This window comes from Esox lucius, chromosome 19 (genome assembly GCF_011004845.1).
Source record: "Esox lucius isolate fEsoLuc1 chromosome 19, fEsoLuc1.pri, whole genome shotgun sequence".
Lineage (NCBI taxonomy): Eukaryota > Metazoa > Chordata > Actinopteri > Esociformes > Esocidae > Esox > Esox lucius.
This window is the reverse complement of record NC_047587.1, coordinates 35,863,411-35,887,062: the sequence shown is the minus strand read 5'-3', so window position 1 is coordinate 35,887,062 and position 23,652 is coordinate 35,863,411. Positions and strand designations below refer to the sequence as shown.

Here is a 23,652-nt window from a genome sequence, read left to right as displayed (position 1 = left end):
GCAGCTCTCAATGCTTTAAATAGTAATGGGACAGAACTTTGCCACTTTATCATGTTACCTTGACGACACTGAAACATGTTGCACACTATTGTGGGTTTGGGACTTTTTATTTTGAATTTTTTACTTTCTTCGCGGCCAAGGCACTTAATAGACCGACTGCCTGATTTATATGTCTTGAAGGCTCTTGCCCTACAGAGAGGATGAGAGGTCATTGTCAATAATAATCAATATTTGTCAATAATCAATGTAAAATTTTTGGTAAAAACAGGATTGTTCATTTTAATAAATAGTTGAATAAACAAGGTGTGTAATAAGGTGAATGCATTCCTCTGATTTCATTTATGCTATGTGCCATCTTATATTCTTAATGTGGTGTAGTTTACCGTTCTTCTTTCTTCTCTTAAAAGGCGGTTTTGCTGGGACCTTTCTCACATCCAGGCTTCCCCTGGTAACCCACGTGTTTCACGCCACAACGCTATGAATTGTGGGGAATTCCCTCAGGCAAAGTCTACGGAAATGTTGACTAATGAAAAGGGTGCATAAAGGGCTCAAAATGTCTGTGAGAGGGCCTTTGTACACTTGACAATTTGACAGTGGGACAGCCCTAAGCACTCACAGCCTTAGCAAGAATGTGCTTCAAAGTCCGTGAGTGTGAACATTTGGATTGGGCCAGTGTGTGTGGGGTTAGTTTAAAGTCATAACATACACACATATTTTTCATTGAATGTAGTATCTTCTAAAGGTGTGTAAATGTTGAATTTGAGTTACTCCTTCCTCAGCACTTTATCCCAGTCAAATGACAGGCCACTTGGGGCAGCCATATCAAACTCCCTCTTTAAACCTCGCTCTGACAGAACCAGGAAGTGTTTTACATCTCCCTAACTCGTCTGAGAAAATGAAAATGATCTAAATCTCTGTGTTGTCTGTGTAAGAGTGAACAAAAACCTTCCAAATGGCTGTTCTACTAGACCAGGACCAGTTCTGTTGTTCTGTCTGTCTGGATCTACTGACGGATCCAGTAACAATCCACTGTGGACACAGTTACTGTCTGAGCTGTATTGAGGGCTGCTGGGATCAGGATGATCTGAAAGGGGTCTATAGCTGTCCCCAGTGCAGACAGACTTTCACTCCAAGGCCAACTCTGAGGAAAAATAACATGTTGGCTGAAGTGGTGGAGAAACTGAAGAAGACAGGACTCCAAACTACTTCTCCTGCTCTGTGCTCTGCTGAACCTGGAGATGTGGTGTGTGATTTCTGTGCTGGGACCAGGAAGCCGAAAGCCCTCATGTCCTGTCTGGTGTGTCTGGCTTCTTACTGTGAGACTCACCTCCAACCTCACTATGAAGTAGCTCCATTAAAGAAACACAAGCTGATCAAAGCCACCGCACAACTACAGGAGAAGATCTGCTCTCATCATGACAAATTGCTGGAGGTTTTCTGTCGTACTGATCAGCAGTGTATCTGTCTGCTGTGTGTGATGGATGAACATAAAGGCCATGATACAGTGTCAGCTACAACAGAGAGGACTGAGAAACTGGTAAGACCACAAACAAGTTGTAAAGATACAGCAGTAATTAATGCTGTTTGAAATGTAGACAATTCCAAAGAAATCTATCATGGCAGAACAAATATTAACACACTTTGAGTATTCTAGTAGAAGACTATTTTAAATCGCTCAGTATATCTCTAAATCCATTCAAATTCAGAATGCCCGTTTATCATTCCAAAATTCAGTTTACACTCAATGATACATGGAGGTCCATGTACAAATGATAATCATTCACATAACGAAACTTCAACACTAATCCTCATCTTCTGTGAGCCCAATGTCACATTAATAAACTGGACAAATACAGTTAGGTCCAGAAATATTGGAACACTGACACACTTTTCATAATTTTTGCTCTGTACACCACCACAATGGATTTGAAATTAAACAACTGAGATACAATCAAAGTTCAGCATTAATTCAAGGGGTTGAACAAAAATATTGTATGAAATGTTTAGCAATTGCAAACATTTTCATACACAGTCCACTTTTAGTATAATTTAAAGGGCTCAAAGGTAATTGGAAAAAATAACACAATCATAAAGGTTTTTTACATTTAGTCGAGAATCCTTTGCAGGCAATGACTGCTTGAAGTCTGGAACGAATGGAGATTACCAAACGCTGGGTTTCCTCCTTTTTGATGCTTTGCCAGACTTTTACTGCAATGGTCTTCAGTTGTTTGTTCCTGGGTTTTCCTGCCTTAAGTTTTGTCTTCAGCAAGTGAAATGCATCCTCGATCGGGTTGAGATCATGTGATTGACTTGGTCAATGCAGAATATTCTGCTTCTTTGCCTTAAAAAACACCTGGTTTCTTTCGTAGTATGTTTTGGGTCACTGTCCATCTGTGAAGTGAAGCGCCGTCCAATTAACTTTGCTGAATCTGTCTGAATCTGAGCAGACAATATATTCATATACACTTCAGAATTCATCCAGCTGCTTCTGTCACATCATCAATAACACTAGTGACCCAGTGCCACTGGAAGCCATGCATGCCTGTGCCATCACACTGCCTTCACTGTGTTTTACAGATGATGTGGTAAGCTTTGGATCATGAGCCATTTTAAGCTACTCCATACTTTTTCTTTCCATCATTCTGGTACAGGTTGATCTTAGTTTCATCTGTCCAAAGAATGCTGTTCCAAAACTGGGCTGGCTTTTTTAGAAGTTTTTTGACAAAGTCTAATCTGGCCTTTTTATTCTTGAGGCTAATTAATGGTTTGGACCTTGTGGTGAACCCTCTGCATTTGCTCTTGTGAAGCCTTCTCTTCGTGGTAAACTTGGATAATGATATGCCTACCTCCTGGAGAGTGTTCTTCACTTGGCTTGATGTTGTGAAGGGGTTTTTCTTTACCATGGCAAGGATCCTAAAATCATCCACCACTGTTGTATTCCGTGGATATCAGGCATTTTTGTATTGCAGAGCTCACCAGTGTGTTTTTTTTTCTTCTCAAACTGTAGATTTGGCCACTCCTAATGTTCCCGCTATCTTTCTGATGGATTTTTTTTGGAGATCTCCTTTGACCGCATGTTGTGGGTTTACAGCCACACCTGGAATCCACTCCAGAACATATATACCTGCTTAATTGATGAAGAAAGAATGAAGGAATAGCCCACATCTGTCCATGAAACAGCTTTTGAGTCTATTGTCCAGTTACTTTTGGTCCCTTAAAAAAGAGGGGGCTACATATGTGAATACATTCAAATTAAAGCTGAGAGACTGCACTTTTATCCCATATTCATTATTTAACTGTAACTTGAATATATCTTGGTAAACAGCCAAAAGAACCAAAGTTGTGTCAGTATCCAATTATTTCCGGACCTAACTGTGAATCTTGATAGCTCATTGAAGAGTGATTCTCTGCAGAGTCAGCTGGGGATCAGACAGCAAAAGATTCAACAGAGAGTCCAGGAGAGAGAGAAGGAGATGAAGGAGGTCCAACAAGCTGTGGAGTCCCTCAAGGTGAGTATCGTTGATAAAGGCGACACCTTTTCACTTCTCTCTTCTAGTCAATCAGAGAGAGAGGTAGAAGGGGCCAACTTTAGTCCCACTGAGACCCACTCCGAGGAAGAAGCTGTCTGGGCTCTAGAGAGAGAATAGAACGTTTTACATGGAGATTTCTCTCTCTCTCAGCGCTCTGCAAAGACAGCAATTGAGGACAGTGAGATGGTCTTTACTGAGCTGATCCGCTCCATAGAGAGAAAACGCTCTGAGATGAAGGATCTGATCAGAGCCCAAGAGAAGACTCAACTGATTCAAGCTGAAGGACTCCTAGAGAAACTGAAGCAGGAGATTGCTGAGCTGAAGAAGAGAAGCACTGAGCTGGAGAAGTTCTCACACACAGAAGATCACATCCATTTCCTCAAGGTGACTAAACTTTCTTGTCACATGTAATATGAACATTTACTTAGTATGAAACTCTTCATGTGCTATTATGTTCTGTTCAAAGCTTGTGATGTGTGTGTTTGGTTTGATACATGAATGTGCCTAGAAATCTTATCTCATAATATATGACTTAATAAATATAATTTCTCTCTTTTTCTTTCTCCATTTCTCTTTCTTCAGAGTTATCAGTCTCTCTCCAGTATCAGTGTGTCTTCTGACTTACCCAGCTTCAATCTCCGTCCTCTTCAGTATTTTGTAGATGTGAGTAAGTTTGTCTCTGATCTGAGAGAGAAACTAGAAGACTTCCTTAAAGCAGAATGGACCAAGATCTCCACTACAGGTGTGTTGATTATCAGAATATTACACTTTAGAGCACTGAAAGTTCCTTACTAGTCATATACAGTGGGGAGATCAAGTATTTTATACACTGCCGATTTTTCAGGTTTTCCCACTTACAAAGCATGTAGAGGTCCAGAAGATCACATCAATCCAGAAAATCACATTGTATGATTTTTAAATAATTAATTAGCATTTTATTGCATGACATAATTATTTGATCACCAACTACCAGTAAGAATTCTGGCTCTCACAGACCTGTTAGTTTTTTTTAAGAAGCCCTCCTGTTCTCCACTCATTACCTGTATTAACTGCATCTGTTTGAACTCGTTACCTGTATAAAAAAACACCTGTCCACACACTCAATCAAACAGACACCAACCGCTCCACAATGGCCTAGACCAGAGAGCTGTGTAAGGACATCAAGGATAAAATTGTAGACCTGCACAAGGCTGGGATGGGCTACAGGACAATAGGCAAGCAGCTTGGTGAGAAGGCAACAACTGTAGTCGCAATTATTTGAAAATGGAAGAAGTTCAAGATGATGGTCAATCTCCCTCGGTCTGGGGCTCCATTCAAGATCTCACCTTGTGGGGCATCAATGATCATGAAGAAGGTGAGGGATCAGCCCAGAACTACTCGGCAGGACCTGGTCAATGACCTGAAGAGAGCTGAGACCACAATCTCAAAGAAAACCATTAGCAACACATTATGCCGTCATGGATTAAAATCCTGTAGCACACGGAAGGTCCCCCTGCTCAAGCCAGCGCATGTCCAGGCCCGTCTGAAGTTTGCCAATGACCATCTGGATGATCCAGAGGAGGAATGGGAGAAGGTCATGTGGTCTGATGAGACAAAAATTTAGCTTTTTGGTCTAAACTCCACTCGCCGTGTTTGGAGGAAGAATAAGGATGAGTACAACCACAAGAACACCATCCCAACCGTGAAGCATGGAGGTAGAATCATCATTCTTTGGGGATGCTTTTCTGCAAAGGGGACAGGACGACTGCACCGTATTGAGGGGAGGATGGATAGGGCCATGTATCGCGAGATCTTCCCTCAGTAAGAGCATTGAAGATGGGTCGTGGCTGGGTCTTCCAGCATGATAATGACCCGAAACACACAGCCAGGGCAACTAAGGAGTGGCTCCGTAAGAAGCATCTCAAGGTCCTGGAGTTTCCTAGCCAGTCTCCAGACCTGAACCTAATAGAAAATCTTTAGAGGGAGCTGAAAGTCCATATTGCCCAACAACAGGATCTGGAGAAGGTCTATATGGAGGAGTGGGCCAAAATCCCTGCTGCAGTGTGTTCAAACCTGTTCAAGAACTACAGGAAACGTATGATAAAAATTACAGACCTCTACATGCTTTGTAAGTGGGAAAACCTGAAAAATCGGCAGTGTATCAAATACTTGTTCTCCCCACTGTACATCTTTAATATGGTATGATGATAACATTCCCTCTCTGTTGAATGTGTTTGTATTTCTGTAGTCAATATAGTGGATTTTTTACTGCCTTCAGAGCCCAAGACCAGAGAACAGTTCTTACAATGTGAGTAACTTATTTGTTGGATAAAAAATATTTTTACTGATGCTCCTTACATTCCTATAAAGTCCTGATTGAACGTATGTGAACCCTTTTTGCAATTATACTGTCATTGTTTTTGTGTTCACCATGAAATCTTTATTTAAAAATCAGAAACGGTCTTTCATCTGACATAACAAAACAGGTTTGTAAAACTATCAATTCCATATGCTGGTTTAGAGGTGTAATTAGTGCACATTCAAAAATAATTTGGTTAATAAAGTAGGTAAATATGATCAGGTGGGTAAATGATTTGAAAACCCAATTAAAGGAGGGATCTTTAGGAAAGAGTCTGGGTAGGACTATGATAAATAGAGACTAGAAACTTGGTCAGATTTGGTGTTACCCATATAGGTGAATGAAAAACACTCCATGCTGAGAGTAAAGGAGATCTCAGAGGACATCTGGAAGAGGGTAGTGAGAGCACCAGTCTAGTGGAAGTCTATACAACCCTTCGCTGTGAGGCAAATCACTGTAAATGGAGAGCATTTAACATGACAGCAACTTGGACTAGAAATATCCAGATGAGCCACAAAAAATATAATAAAACGGGTAAATGCCAACCCAAACATAACATATGGACATTTGCAGAATGCAAAGGTAGTTGTGATGGTAATTTTATCGATCAGAACTCTTTAAGAAGGAAGTACAGAGACGAAATACTCTCGGCACAATTAACAGTTTATTAATTATTTATTTGCAAATAAGAGACGCGTCAACCGCTTACAAACATAATCGTCTGAGGAGTCTCTAACTCATATATATATATTATATATTACACAGAAAAAGGGGTGTGGTAAGTTGTTGCCCATCGGTCTCATGTCAATCAAACACACACCCTTTGTTCTATCACATGTCCTGGGCTTGACACAAGGGACATGGTGTCTTCCCCCATGTGGTTAACTTTCTCAACCCTTGAGGGGGACTTCATCTGGACAACCTACAGATATGCAGATTTACGATTAACCTAATAATTTTCTGTTACCAATCAAGAATGCCCCCTAGGACAAACACCAGATCCCTCCCTAACACACTCATCTTCACATCCAAACAATGGGACTCAGTCCTTTAAAAAGTAAGAATGCATCAGGTTTCAGAATTTCCACAACATAGTTCAGCCAGGAAACCTGAGTGGGCATTGGCTCAGTGATGCATCAGCTGACCTCAGAATCAAACCTACCACAGTCTCAAGATTCCTAATCTAAAATGGCGGTCTATTTAAGTTAGTCAGGGTACTCACTCTGTCTGCTACCCTGTTGGTCGTCTTGCATGTGGTTGCTAAACCCACTCACCACCCCAGCCTATCTGTATTGCTATTCTAATATTACAGTGTTAATGTTACTGGTAGGATTGTATGCACTACCATGTGATGGCGGTGAGTTACTCCTAAGAAACAGAACCTAACACCAAGACAATTTAAGTGTATTGTTGAGTATGTTTTCTTAAAAAAATTGTTAAACAATGCCTGAACCAAAATTTTTGCATCTCAGATTACTGTTCTTCAATAATAAGAACACATAATCAAAATGAAATTCATGGGAGGGTTGCTAGGAAGAAGCCTCAGCAGTCAAAAATAACCTGGCCATCTTAACTTAGCGAGAGACCACCTGGAGTCCATTCTCTGTGAAGATGAGTCCAAAATTGACCTTTTTGGTCACAATCAAAACAGCTAGTTTTGGCAAAAACCCAACACTGCCTACCAACCAATGAACCTTATCCCAACAGTCAAGCATTGTGGTGGGAATGTCAAGTTCTGAGGTTGCTTTTCCTCTGGACCTGATCAACTGCACATCATTAAGGGAACCATGAATTTTGAGGTATTCTAGGAGATTCTATAACAAAACTTCAGAGTAAGTCTTGGTCAGGGAGATGATCAAGAACCTAATGGCGACTTTAACAGAGCTTCAAAGTTTCTCTACAGAGATGGGAGAACCTGCCAGGAGGACAAACATCTCTGCAGCACTATGTCAATCAGACCTTTGTGGTAGATTTGCTCGATGGATTCCACTCCTGAGTAAAATGACGATCACATGCCATCCAAAGGATGCTGAGAGCATGAGAGTTTTTTTTTTTTTGGGGGGGTGGGGGGGGGTCTATTGAAACTGTACAAAATGAAACTAAACTATTAGGCTTTGTTAGAAATCGGCGGTTTCGTATAGTGGTCAAATAATGTAGAACCCGTATCAAATCGAGGGAGAAGTTCGCTCACGTTTATTGGAAAATTGCAGCACAGATGTCATTCGGTGAACGTTCCATTATCTTCTACCTGTAATGTTGGTTACAAGCTAGCATATACATTAAAGGGTGTGTCTACCTAGCAAAGATCAGGTTTCCAAGACAGTAACCCCCATGCCAAATGGTCAATGTAAACATTTCTGTGGTCATCAGAGCACAACCTACAGAGAGATAATCTAAACAGAGATGTTTCTATTGTTCTCATTATTAGGCACATGCACTTCCAATGAAACGTACATTCATATGGTAATTGATAATGCTCAGATTCCACAGCTGTAATGCCAAGTGCTACTTAAAATAAGTTACTGCTCATCACCTGGCTATAATTATCCCTATGGTTAAGCATGGTGGAGGGAGCATCATGATTTGGGGATGCAACTCATCAGCAGGGAATGGGAGACCAGTCATGATTGAGGGAAAGATGAACGTGACAAAATACAGAGAGATCCATGAATAAAACTTGATCCAGAGAGCGTGGGACCTCCGACTGGGACAAACATTCATCTTTCAGCACAACAGCGACCTGAAGTAGGCCTACACAGCCAAGACAACACTGGATTGGCTTTGGAACATGTCAATGAATGACCATAAGTGGACCAGCCAGACTTGAATCCGATTGAACATGTGTGGGGAGACCTAAATATCAAAATTCACTGTCACTCGCCATCCAATCTGACAGAGCTTGAGATGATCCGTGGGGAAGAATGAGAGAAACTGCCTAAATCCAGGTGTGCAGAGCTGGTAGAGGCATTCATAAGAAGATATGAAAATGTGATCGCTGCCAATGGTGCTTCAACACAGTATATAGGATGTTCTACACTGAATATAGGGTGTAAATACCTGTGTACATAAGATATTTCCGTTTTTTTATATTCAATAAGTTGGCAAACATTTCTGAATAAGGTTTTTCTTTGTCATTATACGGTACTGTATATTGAATTTATTATATGTTTATAAAACAAAATAGTGTGGAGAATGTGAAGAGGTCTGAATAATATCCAAATGCATGGTATATACAGTATCTCACAAAAGTGAGTACACCCCTCACATTTTTGTAAATATTTGATTATATCTTTTCATGTGACAATGACAATCTCCAAATTGGGCCCAATTAGCTATTTTCCCTCCCTGGTGTCATGTGACTCGTTAGTGTGAATGGGGAGCAGGTGTGTTGAATTTGGTGTTATCGCTCTCACACTCCCTCATACTGGTCACTGGAAGTTCACATTAATGGCTGTGCGTTGAGTTGTTTTGAGGGGACAACAAATGTACACTGTTATACACTCACCTAAAGGATTATTAGCAACACCATACTAATACTGTGTTTGAACCCCCTTTCGCCTTCAGAACTGCCTTAATTCTACGTAGCATTGATTCAACAAGGTGTGAAAGCATTCTTTAGAAATGTTGGCCCATATTGATAGGATAACATCTTGCAGTTGATGGAGATTTGTGGGATGCACATCCAGGGCACGAAGCTCCCGTTCCACCACATCCCAAAGATGTTCTATTGGAATGAGATTGGGTGACTGTGGGGGCCATTTCAGTACAGTGAACTCATTGTCATGTTCAAGAAACCAATTTGAAATGATTCGAGCTTTGTGACATGGTGCATTATCCTGCTGGAAGTAGCCATCAGAGGATGGGTACATGGTGGTCATAAAGGTATGGACATGGTCAGAAACAATGCTCAGGTAGGCCGTGGCATTTAAACGATGCCCAATTGGCACTAAGGGGCCTAAAGTGTGTCAAGAAAACATCCCCTACACCATTACACCACCACCACCAGCCTGCACAGTGGTAACAAGGCATGATGGATCCATGTTCTCATTCTGTTTACGCCAAATTCTGACTCTACCATCTGAATGTCTCAACAGAAATCGAGACTTATCAGACCAGGCAACATTCTTCCAGTGTTCAACTGTCCAATTTTGGTGAGCTTGTGCAAATTATAGCCTCTTTTCCCTATTTGTAGTGGAGATGAGTGGTACCCGGTGGGGTCTTCTGCTGTTGTAGGCCATCCGCCTCAAGGTTGTGCGTGTTGTGGCTTCACAAATGCTTTGCTGCATACCTCGGTTGTAACGAGTGGTTATTTCAGTCAAAGTTGCTCTTCTATCAGCTTGAATCAGTCGGCCCATTCGCCTCTGACCTCTAGCATCAACAAGGCATTTTTGCCCACAGGACTGCCGCATACTGGATGTTTTTTCCATTTTCACACCATTCTTTGTAAACCCTAGAAATGGTTGCGCGTGAAAATCCCAGTAACTGAGCAGATTGTGAAATACTCAGACCGGCCCGTCTGGCACCAACGACCATGCCATGCTCAGAATTCCTTAAGTCACCTTTCTTTCCCATTCTGACATTCAGTTTGGAGTTCAGGAGATTGTCTTGACCAGGACCACACCCCTAAATGCATTGAAGCAACTGCCATGTGATTGGTTGATTAGATAATTGCATTAATGAGAAATTGAACAGGTGTTCCTAATAATCCTTTAGGTGAGTGTATAACAGAGTTTTGGCTAAAAAGGTTAATCTTGATCTCCTCGTTGAGCTCCTTGCTGGGACACTCTTAAGCTTTGTGATGATATTTCTGAGTAACAGCTTCTTTCTTGCCACCCTCATATACAGGCCATTTTTATGCAGAGCGGTTGATATGACTGAATGGTGTACCATTATTCCACTCCAGCTCTTTCAAAGTGACTCAGCCACTCTGTCTCACTTTTATTAAGTGCAGAGTTTTGAGGGACTGACTTTTCTTGACTGTTACTGGGTGTTGTAATGCAGCTTCTGTTTTTCTGATTACATTTTGAATACTTTTCCAAATGTATGCATTTTTATGACTATCTCTAACTTGTACCATGCTCTTTGGTCTTACATTTACTTCAGATTTACATCCATTTTGAAACCAACTTGGATGGTTCACTGGTAGAGGACACAGAAGGTGTCTTCAGTGCCCTGGTGGGTGTTTAATTAACAAAACTAGAAGGGTGAGGAGGAGGTGAGGGAGAAATATATCTTGAAAGACAAACTCCATTTATGGGGATAATTCTTTTTTGGGTGCAGGTATTTGTAATTTTGGTGGCTACTCCAGTATCACCAACCTCCTCCTCCTTTGTTCTTTCTTTTTTCATCTTCTACTCTTTTTTTTTTTTTCTTCCACTTCTGTTCTGGCCTCCACCACGAGCTGTTCCCTGGGAGCCCTTAAATATTGTACATTCTCTGATGAGATCCTAAGGGGAGACAGGTGTTTAGGGGCGGGGCTGGCCAAGCAGGTAGCTTCCGGAATCTTTTGGATGGTAGCAGCTGTTTCTTTTGGGGGCATTGGTGCGATGCTGATTTGTGGGGTGAGGACGTCTTTTCCGCCTGTATATGTAATTAGACTGTGAATATCTGACTCTTGATTTGAATGACACAGTAGAAACAGTATCTGATTTTCTAACTCCTCTCATTGGTCTCTTCTTTGCTCTTCTCTTAGATTCCTGTCAGCTCACACTGGACCCAAACACAGTACATAAACAACTCTCTCTGTCAGAAGGGAACAGAAAAGTGACTTCTACCCATGATGTCCAACCATATCCTGACCATCCAGACAGATTTACAAGCGAGGGCATGGTTCTATGTAGAGAGGGTCTGACTGGACGCTGTTACTGGGAGGTGGAGTGTAGTGGGAACTGGGTTTGTACGTCAGTCTCATATAAAGACATTAGCAGAAAAGTTAATGGTAATGCATTTGGATACAATAAAAAGTCCTGGGTTTTAGAGTTCTCTAGGGGTGGTTACTGTTTTAGACACAATAATGTTGAGACTAAAGTATCAGGCCCTCAGTCCTCCAGAATAGGAGTCTACCTGGATTACAAGGCAGGTACTCTGTCCTTCTACAGTGTCTCTGACACAATGACCCTCCTCCACAGAGTCCAGACCACATTCACTCAGCCCCTCTATCCTGGGTTTCGTCTTTGTAGGTATTATAAAACAGCGGAACTATGCAAACTGTAGATTGTGCCTAGATAGATAAAACACTATGTAGAATTCAGACAGTGGAAGTTTAACTGAATATAGTTCCACTATACACTAGTTAAGACCAGACAAAGGCAACCTACTAGCTTTACAAGACATTACATTTTATTGTTGTCAAGGCAACACCATCTCAATTATCTCATGTGTGGAAATTTCCACCACATCAATAAACCTGGCCACCAGGTGATGCTATTGACCAAACTATAGGGAAATTGCATTATTTCTGGTACATTGTTAACGCTTAGGTTGTTCTGTGGATCATGTTTTTTGCTAAGTAAAGATTTTCCTTTTTTGTATTAGGTGTCATAACAACTCTTGCCTACCTACATAAACTTCACAAAACAGCTTATTTGCATGTTGCCTGTTAGTAAAACAGCAACAAGCGCTTCATTGAATACTGGCATTAGGCAATCTCAATTCATTATCAAGATAACACCACTTGCAAATTTTATAAACTTTAGATTATTGGACAGCATTTAATATCATATTGAATAGTATGTTATCAAAACAATGGATCCTGCAACATCCAATAACACTGTGAATGACCAAAACTATGGTGGATATCCCGAAAGCTTAACCAAGGAAACCAAGGAACAATTAAGGTTTTGGTTAGGTGAGATTTGCAAGTACACATCTGTTGATTATTCCATTATTGTTTGACATAAACTATCAAAGCGTTGTCTTATCTTTTACCGTGACTGTCGTCTTACAGCAATTCAAAGCTGTTACGACACCACGCCAAGTGTTGTCCATTAGTATCCCATAGGCCCTCCATATAGATAGCTTGTGTCAAGTTAATGTTGTTGTGTAAATATGAAGTTTACCGAACCCTTGCAATATCAAGGTAAGACCTAGCAGCGTAAAACTGTCATCATTTAATTTATCGTTAGGATTTATAATGCCACGTTTACAAGTTTAACTCAAAACACACAGTTGCAAATCACAATCAACTCCAAACAACTGAGTAATTTGTATACATTTCATTTTTGCATAGTTTATCATATAGGCCTATTGATTAATCGTAGTTTATTCTAATAAATAAAAGAAACTGGGATATTATTTGTGTATCATGTTTTCAGATGGTGGATGATAACCGTATTTCAGTCAACAGTAGAAGTCTGTAGTAATTAACTTGTATATTATACCATATCAAACCTTTAATACCATTTATGAGTGGAAAACCCTCTTTTGCTTAATTGTTACAAGAACTCTTGTTATTATTATACCTTTATTTCAGCAAGAAACATGGACTGAGACTAGGGGCTCTTTTGCAGCTGTGTATACATGTTCCCACATACAGTACAGTTTGGGTACAATGATAAAAAAGCGTCAACGAGGATAAATACTTTTATCATGTCTCATAATGTGTCCACTCAATACGTTTGTGCTTACTTCTTAGCTGGTGAGCTATACTACAGCAGGTACAAAAGCACCTCCTGTGCTGTAGTGATAATTTTACTGAACTTATGTGTTAATGGATGGTACATTGCATATTTCTAGTAAGGTATTGAGTTCATAGAATAGTACTGAGTTGTTGTGTTTAGACTAGAAGGGGAATGTCAGAGGTGCTGACAGTGTTGTTAATGTAGAAGAGGGGATCTAGTCTTTGTTTGTTTGTGACACTCATGTCTGAATGGTATCAGTGAATCATTGGGTCCTCTGAACCAATCTGCTAAAACCATCAGTGTATCTGTTCTTTTTCTTGAAGGTTTGTGGCCCATTTCAGTTAAAAAGGCTGTATACCACGCCCCTTTAGCCCCTTGGAGAACGGAGGGGCAGTTTGGCTCCTTGGGTAAACACTTAGGGAGGGAACATGCACTGTTGACAGCTGTGTTGTGTCTCACCACCCCCTTATGTTGTATAAGTACTGATGATTCTCTGAGCTACCTTTTGTGAACTCTGCTTCCACTCTCCTTGTAAGTAATAAAACTGATAATTGTGCCAAGAGGATTGTCTCTGTACCTACTTCCAAATAGGTTCTATTCGATGGAATTGCTGTCCCACTTCACACTGGCCATGACTTCAGGACAGATGGGAAAAACTGAAAACTGGTACCAAGAATAGATTGAGAATCCATCCGAGAAGGTGTTGCATACTACATTCAGAAAAAAAAACCAAAGTGAACATGTCAAAAACAAACATAATCAAAGACATAAAATGTGCAACACAGTCACCTTTGTGAAGGAATTATAACCCATATAATAAGGGACTTAAAACTGAGAACCATGTTGTTTTGCTGCTGAATGTGAATCAAAGGGATGAAGTGTGTGATTGTCATGGACCATCAGGGAAATGCTCTTACCCAAATACACAGATGACAGCTCTTTCAATCTCTATGCTGAAAAAATATCTTGGTTCTGATGTCAAAGTAATTTTAAATTAAAGTGAAATAATGTCAAGCACATGGAGTAACGACTCAAGATTCAGAGATTTGACATTAAAATGTGTTGTTTTTTCTGCTCATCTGGTTTGAAATAATATTCTGTACTTTTTAGAAAACAACATATTCTGTGGTTCTGAATGGTGTCTTGTTGACAATTTGACTGATTACAGCATAAGTTGAAAAAGGCTCTCCTCTCTCACCTCATTTCCCAGTCACATGACAGGCCATATCTGGTTTATTCTAATCAAACTCCCTCCTGCACCCTTTTCCTCTAACCACACCCCTTCAACAGAACCAGGAAGTATCCTTCCCCCTAGACATATTGCTTCTGAGAAAACCAAACTGATCCAAATCACTGTGTTGTCTGGGAGAGAGTGAACAACAACCGTCCAAATGGCTCAGCAAGGAGTTCTGCTGGATCAGAACCAGTTGTGTTGTTCTGTCTGTCTGGATCTACTGAAGGAGCCAGTCACAACTGCATGTGGACACAGTTACTGTAGGAGTTGTATTGAGGGCTGCTGGGATCAGGATGATCTGAAAGGGGTCTATAGCTGTCCCCAGTGCAGACAGACCTTCACTACAAGGCCAACTCTGAGGAAAAATAACATGTTGGCTGAGGTGGTGGAGAAACTGAAGAAGACAGGACTCCAGACTGTTTCTCCTGCTGTGTGCTCTGCTGAACCTGGAGATGTGGTTTGTGATTTCTGTACAGGGACCAGGAAGCAGAAAGCCCTCATGTCCTGTCTGGTGTGTCTGGCTTCTTATTGTGAGACTCACCTCCAACCTCACTATGAGGTACCTCCATTAAAGAAACACAAGCTGATCAAAGCCACCAAACAACTACAGGAAAAGATCTGCTCTGATCATGACAAACTGCTGGAGGTTTTCTGTCGTACTGATCAGCAGTGTATCTGTCTGCTATGTGCGTTGGGGGAACATAAAGGCCATGATACAGTGTCAGCTACAGCAGAGAGGACTGAGAAACAGGTATGATCACAACGTTTAGTATTTAATAATCAAAGAATTAAAGATAAGTAGAAATTGGAACTATGATTATCAGACAATTCAAAGGAAATCGATCTACAGCAGAACATACATGAATATACAGGTTAAGTATTTTTGAAAGATCAACTCTTATCATTTTGAATGTTTTTTTATGAATCCAAAGTTCAGTCTACCATTCTTGATACATGTTGGTCTGCTATAAAATCTATCACCATTCACATAAGACAATGAAACATAATATTGCAACATGACTCCCTCAACACTTTAATCCTAATCTTTAATGAGCCAAATGAAACATTTTTAAACTGCTGAACTACTCACTGGACAGATAATCATTGAAGAGTGATTCTCTACAGAGTCAGCTGGGGATCAGTCAGCAGAAGGTCCATCAGAGAGTCCAGGAGAGAGAGAAGGAGGTGAAGGAGGTCCAACAAGCTGTGGAGTCTCTCAAGGTCAGTATTGTTGACAAGAGGAGACACCTTTTCACATCTCCAGTCAGAGAGAGGTTGAGGAGCCCCTCTTTAATCCCACTGAGACCACAGGCTCTCTGGACCTTTATTTGTCTCATGACTGTTGATATAGGCCTACATCACATTTAGAATTTTGTGTGACTATTTTTCACTGGGAGGAAATGTGTGTGTTTTTATAGGAGACACAATGATGCTGTTAATAAAGTGGATTGGGTGCTCTGGTGTTGAGTCAGGGGACTAATATTACCGCAGACAGAGGAATTGTTGCCCCTCTAAATCTGTCTGTTCAGGCAGCGCTACATACTTGAGATAAGTGATGACACCTGGCGATGCTGCTCTCTCAGTGTCATTTATTCTGCAATAAATGGAGGAAGTTATTCAATGTTTCATCTTAGCATAAGCTGCAACTTGAGTGCATCCACCTCGACTATGTTTACTTATGTCCACTAGTGGTGGGAAGCTGGAACTACATATCATATTCAGAATGCCAGTATCTGATGAGACAAACTAAAAAACTTAACAAACCAGAAAAGGAACAGGCAAGCCTAGTTCTGTTGGCCCGCAATTAGAAGGGATGAATGTTGTTGTCCCTGGCTGGTTTAGATACAGTGGGGAGAACCAGTATTTGAAACAATGCTGATTTTGCAGGTTTTCGTACTTGCAAAGCATGTAGAGGTCTGTAATTTTTTTTATCATAGGTACACATCAACTGTAAGAGACGGAATCTAAAACAAAAATCCCGAAAATCACATTGTATGATTTTTAAATAATTAATTAGCATTTTATTGCATGACATAAGTATTTGATCACCTACCAACCAGTAAGAATTCCGGCTCTCACAGACCTGTTAATTTTTCTTTAAGAAGCCCTCTTGTTCTCCACTCATTACCTGTATTAACTGCACCTGTTTGAACTCGTTACTTGTATAAAAGACACCTGTCCACACACTCAATCAAACAGACTCCAACCTCTCCACAATGGCCATGATAAGAAATGGGCATGAGAAACTTAACACAACACAGATGTGCTGACTAACTCTGAAAGAAGGACCATCGATAGGACGTGTTGCCTGTTATTGATGGGCCCCACACATCCTGTCCATACATCTTGTCTATACCTCCTGCTAGGAGTTGCCCATGTGACTGACATAGGCTATATGGATAGGTCCATTGACCATAGGTTGGAACATACCATACAAGGGTCTGTTGTAGGATAAACCTTTCTTATTGGAGGGTATTGGAATGTGTAATGGTTGGTTATGACCACTGGCCCCCTCCTATGTATCCTTGCATATAAGACTGTGTAGCCTCTGTAATTATGGAAGAGATAGAAATGAGAAATGGAAGGACAACATCATAAACTCATGCTGAATAAAGATGGCTCTCCCCTGACTTCTGGTTGCATTTATTTTGTTCATGACTCAAACTTCGACAGAATCTAACAGCCAAGACCAGAGAGCTGTGTAAGGACATCAGGGATACAATTGTAGACCTGCACAAGGCTGGGATGGTCTACAGGACAATAGGCAAGCAGCTTGGTCAGAAGGCAACAACTGTTGGCGCAATTATTAGAAAATGGAAGAAGTTCAAGCTGACGGTCAATCTCCCTCGGTCTGGGGCTCCATGCAAGATCTCACCTCCTGGGGCATCAATGATTATGAGGAAGGTGAGGGATCAGCCCAGAACTACACGACAGGACCTGGTCAATGACCTGAAGAGAGCTGGGACCACAGTCTCAAAAAAACCATTAGTAACACATTACGCCGTCATGGATTAAAATCCTGCAGCGCACGCAATGTCCCCCTGCTCAAGCCAGTGCATGTCCAGGCCCATCTGATGTTTGCCAATGACCATCTGGATGATCCAGAGGAGGAATGGAAGAAGGTCATGTGGTCTGATGAGACAAAAATAGAGCTTTTTGGTCTTAACTCCACTCGCCGTGTTTGGAGGAAGAAGAAGGATGAGTACAACCCCAAGAACACCATCCCAACCGTGAAGCATGGAGATGGAAACCATTCTTTGGGGATGCTTTTCTGCAAAGGGGACAGGACGACTGCACTGAATTGAGGGGAGGATGGATGGGGCCATGTATCGCGAGATCTTGGCCAACAACCTCCTTCCCTCAGTAAGAGCATTGAAGATGGGTTGTGGCTGGGTCTTCCAGCATGACAACGACCCGAAACACACAGCCAGGGCAACTAAGGAGGGGCTCCGTAAGAATTATCTCAAGGTCCTGGAGTGGCCTAGCCAGTCTCCAGACATGAACCCAATAGAAAATCTTTGGAGGGAGCTGAAAGTCCATATTGCCCAGCGACAGGCCCGAAACCCGAAGGGTCTTGAGAAGGTCTGTATGGAGGAGTGGGCCAAAATCCCTGCTGCAGTGTGTGCAAACTACAGGAAACGTATGATCTCTGTAATTGCAAACAAAGGTTTCTGTACCAAATATTAAGTTCTGCTTTTCTGATGTATCTGCGTCATTAACATGAAAGTCTGCGTCATTAACCACTACGCTATTTAACAAGGAGTAGCCAGCCAGCCACCCACTGACTCACTCACTCAGTAAGAGATATTCCCTCTAGGCCGCTTATGCACTCTGCCAAAAATGTAGGTGTGCAGTTCGCCCTATATCTGAGTTTCTGTTTCCCATATGCCACAGTAGCAGTGCTTTCCCCTGGTTTGGGCGTTAACATTATCTCCTCTGAGGAGGTGTGTTTTGGGCATGTTGTTGGTGGTTAACCCTGAAATTGACAACATTATTTTTGTTTTCATAAATGTGTATGAACTTAATACAGCGAGAAGGGAGTCAATTTTGGGTGTTTAAGAAAGGCACTGCACTGATAGTACAGGATGAGATACTAGTCTTAGAGGGATTCAGGTGCAGGATGAGGTTTGAAGGTGGGCGTAATCAGATATGTTAAAATTGAGGCGTTCTGTGGGACAAGGAACCTCCACGTCCTCCAGGGGGATTGTACTGGGGCATTGAGGGGTTCTAGGGGTGTATCTGGGCTTAGAGGAGTGGCTCTAGAAGACGTAGGAGGAGTTGTTTTTACTGTCTAGGACGGAGGACAAGGCCTGGTGGACATGGAGAGCAGGGTGTCAGAGACGACTCTACTACACAGATGTCAGCTGGAGGGTACTGGCATGGACTCTACTGAGGAGGGCTGGTGGTTTGTGGCAGATCGTCTGGGGCTGGTGGTCTAGGGCTGATCGTTTGGGGCTGGTGGTCTGGGGCTGGTGGTCTAGGGCTGATCGTCTGGGGCTGGGTGGTCTGGGGCTGGTGGTCTAGGGCTGATCGTCTGGGGCTGGTGGTCTAGGGCTGGTCGTCTGAGCCTGGTGGTCTGGAGTTGGTGATGTAGGACTGGTGGTCTACGGCTGGTCCTCTGGGGCTGGTGGTCTAGGGCTGATCGTCTGGGGCTGGTGGTCTAGGGCTGATCGTTTGGGGCTGGTGGTCTGTGGCTGGTGGTCTGGGGCTGGTGGTCTAGGGCTGATCGTCTGGGGCTGGTGGTCTAGGGCTGGTCGTCTGAGCCTGGTGGTCTGGGGTTGGTGATGTAGGACTGGTGGTCTACGGCTGGTCGTCTGGGGCCGGTCGTCTAGGGCTGGTTGTCTGGGGCTGGCGGTCTAGGGCTGATCGTCTGGGGCTGGTGGTCTAGGGCTGTTTGTCTGAGCCTGGTGGTCTGGAGTTGGTGATGTAGGACTGGTGGTCTACGGCTGGTCCTCTGGGGCTGGTGGTCTAGGGCTGATCGTCTGGGGCTGGCGGTCTGGGGCTGGTCGTCTGAGCCTGGTGGTCTGGAGTTGGTGATGTAGGACTGGTGGTCTACGGCTGGTCCTCTGGGGCTGGTGGTCTAGGGCTGATCATCTGGGGCTGGCGGTCTGGGGCTGGACCAGCAGCTCCTCCTCATTACACTACAGAGGCTACAAATGGAAGGGGTCTCAGACTTTTATGCTCCAGTTTTAAAGGCCCGGCAACTGATAAGAGTCACACTAGAGGAAGGTGTGAGACCTGGGAAGAAAGCACTTTCCAGGGGTCACCAGTGGCAAGGGGTTCCAGGGTCATATGTAAGGTGCTTTTAAAAAGTTCAGGTGACCTCCAATCCAGGGTTCTACGTGGTCAGATTGACCCTGGAGTTGGGGAGGGATGTCTTTTCTAAACAACAACTGAGTCTGTTTGTTTTCTGTATGTGACGGGGGGATACAGTTAACTGATTTGTTAGAAAATGTGTGTGAGGTTGGGGAGATGTTTACTGTCTAGGGATGTCATTGGGCTGAGGAAGAAGATGTATGTTTCATTATTAGTTTGACCAAAACTGTCAGTTTGGTTGACTAGAAGTGACTGGGTCAGAGGGTTGGGTGCTACAGACCCTGTGTTATTAATTAAGGAGACGGTCTCTGGACACCTTAGGGTTGAATTAGAGTTTAACAAAATGATGATGAACAATGTGGAATTGTTTGGGGACTTGGAGGGCTGTTTGTGTAGTTGGACAGAAGGATTTGGATGTCAGTTTGTAAATAGGTGCTGTGGTATGTTTGTATGGTGGTGTGTATATGATTTTGTATAGGTGTTTGGTAATAGAGGTTTGTATAATGTAAAATATTTGTGTTGAGATTGTGTTGTATGGTAATTTGTTTGTCTACAATGAACTATGCTTGTTTGTGTAGAGGGTGGTGGGAGAGATGGTGAATTCTTAGAGTGATGAGGTTGTCTAATTTAAGAGAACATTCAGCTCTGTGCACAGACAGCAGTGGAAGACAGTGAGAAGATCTTTACGGAGCTGATCCGCTCTATAGAGAGAAGATGCTCTGAGTTGAAGGACCTGATCAGAGCCCAAGAGAAGACTCAAGTGAGTCAAGCTGAAGGACTCCTGGAGAAACTGAAGCAGGAGATTGCTGAGCTGAGGAAGAGAAGCACTGAGCTGGAGCAGATCTCACACATAGAGGATCATATCCATTTCCTCAAGGTAACTAAACTGACTTGATACATTTGATATGAAAAACTTAATATGAAACTATCATTCTGATCTGATTTCTGTTGTCTCTGTTCTATTTATTAGTGTACAATGTCTTTCTTTAAGAAATATGTATTTTCATTGTACTGTATATATTTACAATTTGCTCAAGGTAAATTAATTATACATATTTGCTCTCCCATCCCACCTTCTGGCTCTCTCTCTACAACATCATGTCTCCCCCCAGAGTTATCAGTCTCTCTCCAGTACCAGTGTATCTTCAGATTTACCCAGCATCACTGTCCGTCCTGTTCAGTACTTTGGAGATGTGAGTAAGACTGTCTCTGATCTGAGAGAGAAACTAGAAGACGTCCTTAAAGGAGAATGGACCAAGATCTCCACTACAGGTGTGTTAATAATCAGAACATTACACTTCAGACCCCTCAAACTCAACTCTGGACCTTTAAGCCTATTCCACTATTTTTTTTCATTTCAACCCTCACATCAGGGATCTATTCATACTTGGGACACCAGGTGGGTTCAATAATTGATGAGATAAGACAAAAAAACAGCAAGATCTCATTCTTGTTGGGAAAAGTGTATAGATCCCTGCTTCAGAAAGTTATTTACTAGTCATATATATGTTTAATATGGTATGATGATAACATTCCCTCTCTGTGAATGTGTTTGTATTTTTGTAGTGAATATAGTGGATGTTTTACTGCCTCCAGAGCCCAAGACCAGAGAACAGTTCATACAATGTGAGTCTCTTTTTAATAAAACAATCTTAAAACAATCTTAACAAAGTATTGCATTTAGTAGTAGATACTGTATGATCCCAGCCTGGGAAGCTATCATTCTCCTCTGATTTGATCTCTATTCTACTAAAAGTAAAAAAAAATAACATTAACTCATTTAACTCATTTTTCTAACTCCCCTCATTGGAATCTGCTCTTGCCCCAGATTCCTGTCAGCTCACACTGGACCCAAACACAGTACACAAACAACTCTTTCTGTCTAAAGGGAACAGAAAGGTTACTGGTACACTCCTAGTCCAAACATATCCTGACCATCCAGACAGATTTACTAACAGCAGGATGGTTCTGTGTGGAGAGGGTCTGACTGAATGCTGTTACTGGGAGGTGGAGGGGAGTGGGTACTTGGTTGATACAGCAGTCTCATATAAAGACATCAGCAAGACAGATGATACATTTGGATCCAATGACAACTCCTGGAGTTTAAAGTTCTCTAGTGGTGGTTATTATTTCAGACACAATAATGTTGAGACTAAAGTATCAGGCCCTCAGTCCTCCAGAATAGGAGTCTACCTGGATTACAAGGCAGGTACTCTGTCCTTCTACAGTGTCTCTGACACAATGACCCTCCTCCACAGAGTCCAGACCACATTCACTCAGCCCCTCTATCCTGGGTTACATCTACATAATTTCAATGGCGTTGCTGAACTGTGTGAACTATAGTTGGTGGTCAGATATTAATAGATGTTATACACTTTTTGGAGTGTTTATATAAAGCAATAGTTCTACTATATACTATTGTTAAAATGTAACTGTAGGAAAGTTAAGACCAGACAAAGGCAACATACCAGCTTTACAGCACATTCATTTATTGTTGTCAAGGGAACACCATCTCAATTATCTCACCTGACACCAATTTATATGAACTCAGCCGCTCAGCGGTTAAACAACTCTCTCTGCCTGAAGGGGAAAAGAAGGTTACTGATACACAGCAAGTCCAACCATATCCTGATCATCCAGACATTAACAAATCACTACCAGAAACTAAATGCACAACAAGGTTGTTTAATGGAGATTTTCAATGGTGATGTCCGGGAAACTGAACCAAAGTAAGATATCTTTTATTTCCTACTGCTCAGTCAAGCAAAAATGTACTTGCTCACAAGGGGTTCTTTTGACCAAATTATCTTGACTGAACACAGTATCAGTAATGTTGCGAATTGTACTATAATATATTCATCAGAGATTTTAAGTCTGGGACAGATCAGTTTTGTAGCGCTTATTCTTTAATTAAATGGTTTATGACGATATAAAATAATACAGATCATTTTATTAATTCTAAGTGCCTTTAAAACTTTGTGTGGGAAGGAAATTGTAGTTTAGGTGTGATTACTGACTCCTTAAGTCGCTTTGGATTGTACATTTTTTTGTGGTCAGATAATTTTTGTTGACATGTACTATCTGTCCTATTATAGTGTCTATGTCACAATGACCCTCCTCCACAGAGCCCAGACCAGATTCACTCATTAGCCCTTCCATCATGGGTTTAGTCTCTAAATCTACAGTAGTGGTACTGCTGAGCTACAAACTGTAGCAGGGGTCTCATAGATAAAGGACATGTTGATAGTCACCGTATCTGATGCTTTATTTTGCTCTGTTTTTCATTACAATGTGGTTTTTCCAACTGATTTGATCTAAAGAGATTTCTGTCATTTTTCAATTTAATCTTCTCATTAAAGCAGCTTTTGAAATAAATGTCTGTGTTTGCTAAGTCTGTTCATTCACCTTTAATGATGCAAATGTCAAATGAATTGGAATATACCTTAACATGACAAATGTGCTGTTTTACTGATCTGTTGCAGTCTGGTTTGACTTTAAGCCCTAATGTGATATTTTCCTAAATGTTTCAGTCTTGTACATTCATCTGGAATGTTTACCTCAGTGGCATGTCATACTACAGTCATCAATCAACCTGTCCAGCAGGTTGAGCATTTG

At 41.7% G+C, this 23,652-nt stretch overlaps 2 protein-coding genes across 5 annotated transcripts; both read left to right on the top strand.

Annotated features, from left to right (window-relative positions):
- Window positions 1-747: 747 nt before the first annotated feature.
- LOC105018651 (tripartite motif-containing protein 16-like) lies at window positions 748-14,460 on the top strand. Of its 3 annotated transcripts, none has more exons than XM_034288321.1 (6): window positions 748-1,537; window positions 3,414-3,509; window positions 3,681-3,914; window positions 4,113-4,272; window positions 5,788-5,817; window positions 11,561-14,460. In XM_034288321.1, the coding sequence occupies exons 1-6, from the start codon at window positions 953-955 to the stop codon at window positions 12,079-12,081; spliced, it is 1,626 nt and encodes a 541-aa protein (XP_034144212.1). In that variant the 5' UTR covers window positions 748-952; the 3' UTR covers window positions 12,082-14,460. The 3 variants fall into 3 exon arrangements, with proteins under 3 accessions (XP_034144212.1, XP_010882558.4, XP_010882560.4); XM_010884256.5 differs by having other exon boundaries at window positions 5,758-5,817; XM_010884258.5 differs by lacking the exon at window positions 5,788-5,817.
- A 330-nt stretch (window positions 14,461-14,790) lies between these two features.
- On the top strand, window positions 14,791-23,412 carry LOC105018650 (tripartite motif-containing protein 16-like). 2 transcript variants are annotated; one of them, XM_020040322.3, is made up of 6 exons: window positions 14,791-15,472; window positions 15,847-15,942; window positions 20,693-20,914; window positions 21,150-21,309; window positions 21,604-21,663; window positions 21,866-23,412. In XM_020040322.3, the coding sequence occupies exons 1-6, from the start codon at window positions 14,879-14,881 to the stop codon at window positions 22,378-22,380; spliced, it is 1,647 nt and encodes a 548-aa protein (XP_019895881.3). In that variant the 5' UTR covers window positions 14,791-14,878; the 3' UTR covers window positions 22,381-23,412. The 2 variants fall into 2 exon arrangements, with proteins under 2 accessions (XP_019895881.3, XP_010882557.4); XM_010884255.5 differs by having other exon boundaries at window positions 20,681-20,914.
- Window positions 23,413-23,652: the final 240 nt, after the last annotated feature.